The sequence below is a fragment of the Gallus gallus genome, chromosome Z (genome assembly GCF_016699485.2).
Source record: "Gallus gallus isolate bGalGal1 chromosome Z, bGalGal1.mat.broiler.GRCg7b, whole genome shotgun sequence".
NCBI lineage: Eukaryota > Metazoa > Chordata > Aves > Galliformes > Phasianidae > Gallus > Gallus gallus.
In genome coordinates this window covers 57,550,356-57,560,616 of record NC_052572.1, presented here as the reverse complement: position 1 = coordinate 57,560,616, position 10,261 = coordinate 57,550,356, and the positions used below count along the sequence as shown (strand labels likewise).

At 38.4% G+C, this 10,261-nt stretch overlaps 1 protein-coding gene across 4 annotated transcripts in view; it reads right to left on the bottom strand.

The window, feature by feature from the left end:
* Nucleotides 1–5,089: 5,089 nt before the first annotated feature.
* Nucleotides 5,090–10,261, bottom strand: part of SLC12A2 (solute carrier family 12 member 2) — a 54,732-nt gene continuing 49,560 nt past the window's right edge. For all 4 annotated transcript variants that reach the window (XM_003643059.6, XM_004949378.5, XM_004949377.5 and 1 more), the window contains 2 exons: nucleotides 9,431–9,498; nucleotides 5,090–8,021 (listed from right to left, as the gene is read on the bottom strand). In XM_003643059.6, the coding sequence (XP_003643107.1) occupies nucleotides 7,886–8,021; nucleotides 9,431–9,498 (204 nt within the window). In that variant the 3' untranslated portion in view covers nucleotides 5,090–7,885. The remainder of the gene's footprint in view (nucleotides 8,022–9,430; nucleotides 9,499–10,261) is intronic.

The window sequence follows — 10,261 nt, the reverse complement described above, 5'->3', positions numbered from 1 at the left end:
GGCAAGGAGTGCCCGCACTTCCCTCCTCTGCTGCTGTGAGTGCACCTCTGGGGTCCCCTTGCTGCCTGAAACTTCTGAGTTGTGTCATAATTTATATTTATACATATGTATGAAGCAAGCAATGCACAACACAACTGCTCATCACGCACCAACCGATGCCCAGCCAGTTCCCACGCAGTGGCCGCCCCCCACAGCCAACTCCCCTCAGCGTTACCACTTTTCCACAGGACGCCATATGGCATGGAACATCCCTGTGGCCATTTGGGCCAGCTGTCCCGCTTCTGCCCCCTCCCAGCTCCCCGTGCCCCCTCAGCCCCTCTCTGCAGACGGTACGAGAAAATGGAACGGTCTCAGCTCTGTGCAGCACTGCTCAGCGACAGCTGAAAGAAACACCGCTGTGCTGTCAGCACTGTCTTTTTCTCCCAAAGCCAAAACGCAGCATCGTACCAGATGCAATGGAGAAAACCAACTCTGTTCCAGCTGAAACCAGGACAGATACCATTCATGAGTATTCATTTTCTGTGTATTGGCTTTCACATATTATTTCACAGCTACTGAAGTGGCAAACTGATCTAAAAAGTCTCATATAATATGGTTAATTACTATCAGAACAGGGATTGAATTTCAAACGCAGAACATGCTATCCTTAGAGCAGGCATTCCCAACCCACAGCCTGCAGGCCCCATACAGCCCAGCCGTGCCCGCCTTGTGGTCACCCCCTGCCCTATGCAGCTCTGCCCCACTGAGCGGCCGTGCCCAGCCCCCAGGCACACACCATCGCTCACAACAACCACATAGCAGTGTTTGATCAGCACTGCCTGGGCTGATAGCAGGGCATGCGGAGGGCACACTGCAGTGCTGACTCAAGTGATGGCAAATAACTGTGTGCATTGTTGATACATTGTTTTTAAGATTTCTGAAAAAAAACATCTTTTTTTTTTTTTTTTGGTACATTTGTGACTCCAATTTCAGTCAAGATAAATGCATTACCCACCAGTTTGCAAATGGAATGCATGATGTTGCAAACAGACATTCAACTCCAAAATGTGATTGTGTCTCCTTACCAGACTTTATAAGTCCTCTCTCACCAGAGAGAGATATCCCTTGCTTCACAACCATGCCTTATTCATGTAGCTACTAATATGGGGGCGGAGAGGGAGGGGGAAGAAAAAAAATAAAGACATTTGTGGACAACTGTTTTCAAGGATGAAGCATTGGAAGAATAAGAATTCATTAAAGGAGGAGCACCTTGAGGAGCACCTTGACAGCTCACTGAGAATTGCAACCCCAGCTTCTGAACCCGACCCATCAATTTCACCAAAACACGGTCAAATATCCTACTTTTTTTTTTTTCCTTCTCTTTTCATGGTTTAATTAAAAATTATATGTGCTTTCTTCCTTATATACTTTTATGATACAGAGGCGTCAAAACTTTTGGCTTGCCTAGGCCACACTGAACAAAGAGCTGTCTCAGGTCACAAACAAAATAAATAATATAACTAATGTATATCACTAATGAAGCTTACTTTACTTTTGTATCTGCTGATGTCCACCGTTTGGTCTCCATAAAAGTTCAGCAAGCAAGCCATAAATATCAGTGGGTGCCATTATTTCCACATGGAGGAATCCAATGGCACATCTTTGCTTCGTGTGTACTTCTGTGTCAGACACCATTCTGTCAGAATGCCCCTCTGCTGTACCACCAACTGCCTCTGACAGTGTGAGCCAACATCATAAAATAGGAGGCATTACTTTCAGAGCAGCCCTTGTACCACTGCTAGTTGAAGGATACACAAAGATTTTAATGAGAATAAACTTACAATTAACAACACACAACCATGCAATCAAAGATAAAGTGTAATTCTATATGAGGTTAGCCAAAATCCCAAGGGGGAGCCCACACTTTATTCTGTGGTTAGCCCTGATCTCATATGTTAATAATAGGAATGGCTGTTGTTGGTCAGCTCCATAAAATGTCATTTCCTTTGAGGTGTAGATTCTGCTTGGCAGGAACTGTGCTTTGACCTCCGATTTCTAGGTTACTGATGCTTAAATTACTATGTTTTCTGACAAGCAACTATGCTTTACTCTTGAGCTTTTAATATCTGTCCGCTCTGTTGTTTTAATATACCCATTGCTCATCATATCCTGCATAAATAGAACAGCAAATTCGTTGAACATTGGATTACCAGGAACATCCTTCCGTATGTACATTCCACCCTCTGCTTCATGTAGTTTGTTGTGCGGGGTTTTATTTATTTATTTTTGCTATGGTTTATAATCTGTGCCATTGGTAACAGTAATAACGAGGAATTATTTGAGACTCTTACAATTTGTAAATGATCAAACAGGTCTGGGAGTGAGGACATGTCAAGACTAATCTCAGCTCTCTAATTTTCACCAAGAGCCCGTGGAAACCCTTCACTTATGACTCCCTTTCCCCATCTGCTTTGCAGAGACAAAATTAATTGCTGACAGACATCCCAAGATACATTATTAACCGCAAAGCACTTCAGAGCGATGAAAATATTCTCAAGCTTAATAAGTTTGAAAATGCCAAACGCTGCAGAATTCTGCCTCCTTCATTTGTTCAAATAGGGAATGTTATTTTGGGGATGACGCTACTAGAAGGCATTGGATATTTGTCTTGCCTGTTATGTATGAAGCAACAATATCTTGTCAAAGTGTTATAGATCCCTCTGCACTGAAGTTGGACATCAGTCAAACTACGCGCTGCGTTCCAAAGGTCTTTTCCAACGGAAGCTTTTATTCTCTTGGCTCATTAGTTAACACAGATGAAAATAACAACTTATGAAAAATGGATGTCACTGTGTTTTGTGAAATGGTGATAGCGTCCCAGAGGCTATCCAAAAATCAACAAGCAGTACCTGCATGGAGACTGGCACATCCTTTGTAACAGAAACAGTATTTAGACCACAAAAGGAGAACAAAAAATAAACAGCTTGTTTACTCCTCTTGTCTAGTTCAGTCAGAATTACGAAAAACGTATTGCAAAGAAGTTCCATTATGCTGATATACATCAAGTTTATTGAAAGTAGCGAGTCATTTAGCCCATAAAACAATAGGAGCAGCATAAAACTGAGTGTATTTGTCTGACAGTGCAGTTTTGTTCATTACCTGAAAGACAACACTGCCACCGTGTGTTATTATAGTTTGAATTATTCACAAATTAGGCAGAAAAAACATTTCCTACTTCTTTCATTAAAATCAGGTTCAGCAGGATTTGAAATCATTATTTTGTCTTTATTATCATATGGAAACTGAAAGACTAGAGAAGAGGTATCCAGACCTTAAATCCCCCACCAGAACTGGATCCACACCCACTTTTCCCTGCGCATATCCCCAGGGGGTGGGAACGTGCAGCCTTCCTCTTCTTGCATGTGGATGCAAATACTATTGGACACTGCTAGTACCACATTTTGCAAGGTTTCACAAAAATGCAGTAAAAATACATTTCCAATACACAACACTATGCATTAGCAAGCACCAGAGAACTTTTTACAGACAGGCAAGATGCTGATGTCAGTACTTTTCCAGCAAGATATCTGTATTACACTGGCAAGTTGCTTAATGTCTGCAAACAAGCACAGCAATCCCTAAACTTTAATGGCTCATACTACTAAGTTCATCTATCTCAAACTAGATCTTATGCATTAGGAAACATTTAGGCACTTCTTAAGAAGCCATTGAGCTCCTGAGAGAACACAGCTCCTTGGAGGGAAGGAGCTCAGAGCATCTTATGTTTTAACAGAAATGTTGTCCCCCCTCTTGCTTTGAGGAGGCATGTACTGCTGCTTTGATATTAACTATTCTAGTTCAGAAATTAACAGTGATCATTTCCACCACCTTGTTCCTCTCCCTTCTAAAGGCAGGCAAACTAACCTGTCTTAAGCCTGAAAATTTACTGCATACCATGCTGTTAACAGGCAGAATTACAAGAGACTTGATAATGCACTGCTAAACACCCCAAAATCCGTTTTCATCCAGAAATGAATTAAGACAGCAGTACTGAAGCAAGAGGACATCTGTTCATCATCCAGCACCGCCCTGGCACAGCTGCCCAGAGAAGCTGTGGTGCCCCATCCCTGGAGGCACTGAAGGCCACATTGGATGGGGCCCTGGGCAGCCTGAAATGGTGGGGGGCAGCCCTGCCCATGGCCTGGGGTTAGGCCTTTAAGGTCCCTTAAGGTACCTTCCAACTCAAACCATTCTTATGTACACATTATGTACCATGTGTTCTCACCACTTGGCGGCAGAATCACCTTTGATCACGTTTTCTTTTTGTGAAGCTGTTTACCTGTGAGTACAGCTAATAGTACTGTATGTTTATTTAACTAACAATTTCTTCAGCACATAGATCAACTTAGGAAAGCCTTTGTATACTTTATTCTTTTAACTCTTTACCTGCATATAAGGCAGGTTAGAAGCAACGACAACTTAGGTTAAAGAAGAGTTTCCAAGTCTCACTCCTGTGGCCTACATTTAAATATATATGAAAAAGTATTTATTAAATTAAGGACATAGATTAGTGGTTTGTAATTTCTAGCTGTTAACATTCAAAACTGTAGTCATCCTGCTATATTGAGACCTCAACATTGATAAGGTTAGAAAGTTCTTCAGTAACTCTATGTACTTGCCATTTGTAATTCTGCTTTTAAAGTTAGATTTCCTCATATCCCAACATGCTAACAGTGTGAGAGAACTTTGTCCTTCACATGTTACATAGGTAATAGAAACAGATTTTGAAATGGTTACATTCCAGCTTAAACGTACCACATATTCCTGATCAGTCCACAGTGTCTAGTATGTCACGAGATGCCTTGGGGTTAGTTTTCTTAAGCAACCAACACTCTTTCTGGGCAGCGGCAAGCATTCCATCCACAAACATTTATCAATCTATGCTGCACAACTGAATGACATTTGAGTAATGATCCTATGCAAATTCCACAATAAAAGAAATAGCAGATGCATATAATAAGCAGAAAATACTATTAGAAGTTAATCAGTTAAATTATGAACATGATTCACTACACCCAGCAGTAAAAATATGCTTTGTTAGACAACTCAGTTGTATTGAATTCACTTCCTTTTATTGCAGTGACATCCCCATGGTACAAAGTATTAACTGCAATAGTTACATTAAAACATTAGAAAAGCATTTGTGTGTGACAGTTACAGTACAGTATCAAATATTACATCTTCAAACCAAGTGGGTCATTACCCACAAACGCTCAAACCTTTAAATTATTTTCAGTTATTTTTAAATATGCAATGTCAGAAAAGCATATAAAAAGAATGTATGTAAAAGGAAACCTAAATACAAACAGAGTGAGCAAATAAATAATTGATTTTCTCCAGCTATTGCTGTCTTTCTAAACCCATACAAAGAAATCTAATCTATAGAAAGTATGAATTTCCATGTGTCAGTGATATTTCATTTTTCAAGTAATTAACCACGATTGGAACTTAACTAAATTTGGCGTCAAAATCAAAGCAGAAGTAGGAGTGACTGCCACTAACTAACATTTGTTGCTAACAATTACTATTAACTGTTGAAGTTTTAGTGTAGCAAATAACCTTGAAAGTTGACCTCATGCCTAGCGTTAGTGGACTTCTGAGAGTGCATACGTGAAAAGCATCCTATAGTATTTCACAGACATCACCCTAACTATCCCCATATGCATATTTAGATATATTTTATATAATTTTATACACATATATGCATGTATACACACACTTCATTTGGTTTCTGTGTTACAGACCACAAGCAATGGTTTCCTGAATGGGCAAAAAACCTTTTAAATAAGTGTATCTGTGCAGAATTTTTAATTTTTTTTTTTAAAGATAGCAGCACTAAGTCTATGCCTTACTGTCTGTCTGTTCAAAAGAGCGTAACCCACAAAACAAGAAGAAAACATGGCAATGATTCCATATTCACAATGTGACATTCATATTCCCCAAAAACCATAGTGAAACCTGTAATTAATTTTGATTCCCACCCCCTCACTTAGAAGGAAGTAGAACTTTTACTGCAAACTGTCTTACCATAATTTTTACTGTAAGAAGCTGGGTTCATGCCGGCATCAGTTATCTCACACTTAGCAGCAATACATGCACGTTCTTGTTTAGGCAAAATGATTCAATAGACTTAAATCCAATTGATGGAAATAATGGAAACAACTTTGCAGTTCACCAAGAAATTGACAGTGTATACTGCACTGTGTAGAATACATATTTTTTAATCTTGAATCATAACTTGAAGCTTTATGTTGCAACACAATGACTAGTTGTACTATTCTTCAAAAGGAACAGTTACATTTTCATTTGATCTTGTATTTAGCATAATACAACTTTTCGGTGCATCCTTAAATGAAAGTCACTGAAGCACTGGTAAACTGATCTCTTAGCATGTCCAACGCTAATATCAAAAGCTTGTGAAATGTTTTTAGGCAATCCTTTCTATCCAAAATATATAGGAATTTAAAAAACAGTTCACATTAGTAACCTTGATATAAAGGCCCAAGTGTAATTTCTTGTCTAGGTGTTCATATAGTAGACTAAAATATGAAGTTGTCAAAATATACAATGAGAGGGCACACAAGATTGGCAGTTTCTTGATTGAACATAGAAAATGTATAAAGTAGAATGTATGGAAAAAATCTAACCTGGCAGATGATCAAACCTGAGTATATTTTAATAAGACTAGGTATATTTTCTGACAACTGAATGAATTGACTAAAAACATCTCCCCTAGAAACTAGTGGTCCTTTTAACCATTTGTAGAGAAATGCGAGAGAACTTTAGCTTTTGCTTTTTTTTTTTTTTTGGATAGCAAGATTCCACATAGTGTTTACTGTTTTCTGTTAGATAGTATCACGTTGCTCATATTATCCCCATTTAAGCCTTAAGTTGAGTTTTGTTTCAAAATAAGTTTTAAGTGACACCAAAACACCAATAGGCCAGGAACTAGGACAGGTCCTTTCTTCCAATTTTAAGGAGATGAATGGCCTTAGTCTTTAAGATGAATTGTTTCATACTAGAACTACAGATTTTACACCACCACTTGCTAACTTCATAGCTGTGTATTTCAGACTAATGCCAAGAAAAGAGCACAATATCAAATTCGAGAAATAGGATCCTCTCTGACAGTACAGTTTTATTTTGAAACAGAACTAAATTTTGTAACAGTTAAAATAAAACAAAGTCCAGAAAACATCAAGGATTTGTCTTTGTTCAACTGACCTGCCTCAATCCTCACCTTTAACATCTAACAGATAATAATAATAATAAAAAAAAAAATCAACAAAACTTTCTGACAATAGAAAACATACAGTACTAAGAACTAATAACTCAATGGAAGACTAAAAAGCAGCATTCATTTTTATTGTAATATGGAAGAAACTAAAAACTAAAGAAAGTCTGATCTAAAGTCTTAGTTGAAGGCAGATTTTGACATTCTATATAAATTTACAAAGTAGGATGTATGGATGAGATTTGGTTAATTTCAGAAGGCACCTCAAGGCTAGAAGGCTTTTATAAATCTATAATCCTTTCATTGATTAAAAATAAAACACTTTTATTGCTGCTATTCAAATAGCAAACAAAAAGCTTGCCTTGTTCTTCAGTCTAACAAGGAATCCTCCCCCATTAAGCAAGATTAAATTACAGAAAATATAGAATAAAACTGAAGATGTCACAACTTTAGAAATACATTGACTTTCCTTGTGTGCTTTCAAGTCAGTGAAATAGTGAAAGAAGAGTCACTTTTTGCCTTTGTGATGTTAATAATCTATAGACCACGTCAGTCACTCTTCCCGGGGCACTTAAGTACCATGTCCTTACAGCTGTCTCATGTGCAGTACTCTTAGGAATAGAAAGTAAGAACGCTCTGATGATTCCCACGAACAAGAAGAATTGGTGGCAGATCTTTCGAAAGAGCTTCTAACCAGGCCATGTATAGCGCACTAGAAACTGCACCTTTTCGTGCAACTGGCAGACTCCTAAAGTTCACATTAGGGAAAAACAAACAAACAACACATTTATCACATGACAATAAGAGTACAATTCGGCCAAGAGTTAGGTGTTAAGACAAATTTCCTAACCTTTCTGGTTTTTGCTTTTTTCCCCCTCAGAATTCAGTTAGTAACTTGAAGAGCTTGTTACCTTAACCAACAACAGGCTCTATCCACACCTCACTTTTGGCTTTCTACCATTATTTAGTATTTAAGCAGCTTAATGGGGAATTCTTCTTAGTTTGGAGCACTTATTACCACTCAGGATTTTAAAATCTTAAGCTTTTTTTTTTTTTCTTATGATCCTCTATTGGTGCAGCCTTCTCATAGTCATCCCAAAGCATCCATACTATTTTCCTTCAAAAAAAATCTACTTTAAGTCTATTTGCCCTGTTCTAACTTTATCTTAACATGATACCACAAGCAGTCTGACCAAGGACCAGTATTAGAACCAGTGCCACCAAAACAAGGCAAAACACTTTAGTAAATGGGGATTCCTCATTGAGAAGCACTGAGGCAGCCATTTACCATCTGGACAATCTCTCCAGAGAGGTTTGCTGTCTGCCAGGGGACTGCATTCATGATATCAAGCAGCTACCTGGTACGATAAAGCCAGAGGACTACTATCCACACCTACTTTTTCAAAAAGGATCACATTAGTCTGCAACAAGGATATTACTTAATATTAGAAGAAATTTTATGGCCCTTGGAAAGATTTGAAAGGATAAGGAGCAGAGGTAGTGTTCTCCTCTATCATCCCAGCTGGAGACTGGGACACTGGTGGATTTTTCAGTGGACAAGGAATTAACTGGATGGTTATAGCCAGATGGTTGTGGTCATTGGCTCTATGTCCAGCTGGAGGCTGGTCACAAGTGGTGTCCCACAGGGGTCCATATTGAGACTGGTGCTCTTTGCTACATTTGTCAATAACACAGACAGTGGGATTGAGTATGCCCTCTACAAGTTTGTAGATGACACCAGGTTGAGTGGTGCAGTTGTTGATACAATACAAGGAAGGGATGCCATTCAAAGGGACCTGGACAAGCCTGGGAAGTGAGTTCATGAGAACCTAACGAGATTCAAGAAGGCCAAGTACAAGGTGCTGCACTTGGATCTGAGATTGTCCCAACCAAGTACAGACTGGGAGAAGAACTCATTGAAAGCAGCCCTATAGAGAAAGACTTGGGAATTTTGGAAGACAAAAGGCTTACCATTTTTGCAATCTAGCTCCATAATTCTAAAGTGTTCTAAAATATTTCCAGCATTGATATCTTCTTGATTATTTCTACAATTTAATCTTATGCCTTGGCATTTCTCCTGACCTGTATTTACATATATTTATAGTTCATATTAGAGTTCTATATCAATTAGAATAACAGTAAAAATCATTTACTTACATTACAATTACATTAGCTGTACTTGAATGTTCTTTGAGCAACTCATTTAGCCTGATCTGCCGATAAGTCTGTAATGAAAACAAAATTTGTTAAGAGATCTTTTAGATGCTACAAAAATGTTCATTCACTTCAAAAAAGAGAAACACAGTAATGGTTAACTGGTACAAATTATTTCTAGAAAGTATGTTCTTATGTACTTCCTACCCAGTTTGGCAACTTTTTCCCCACTTTCCTTAAATATCTATGATCCAAGGCTTAGGTTGAGAAAATGCAAGAGCTTAAAAGGTACAAATAAAGCAAGTACCATGAAAGCCAACTTCAATATAGTTTTTCTACTAATAGTATCATCCTCAATGCTCCTGGAAACTAGAGCACTTACGCTCTCAAGGTTTGTACATGGTATCTTGTACACTCAGAGCAAGGAGGCATTCCAGAAGTGATCCTGATCTTCAGGAATGGACTTCCTTTTTTTTAACCACTCTGTCCTTTCCTAACATCTTCCACTGAAGATGTTCCTCCCATTCCTCCTATTTTCAATTCCTTTCTTAACTTGTATTCACAGTCATCTGTAGGTCTCTTTTCTGTCAACTAATTTGCAATAAACACTCAGTATTAGCTACTACTTATAGTTTTGCTGCTCTTAGCTCAGCTTAAGCCTCTTCCTGGCCTGCTAGCTGCAGTAACAAATAAGCTATCAGGAGGAAATGGATAAGTTACTGCTATGACCTCACTGAAAAAGTTTTGTGGGTAAGATATGAGGGACTGCAAAGTATCTCTAAGAAAACCAGTAAGTTTTTCCTCAAGCATCTTCATAATATGCAGTTACTAGGT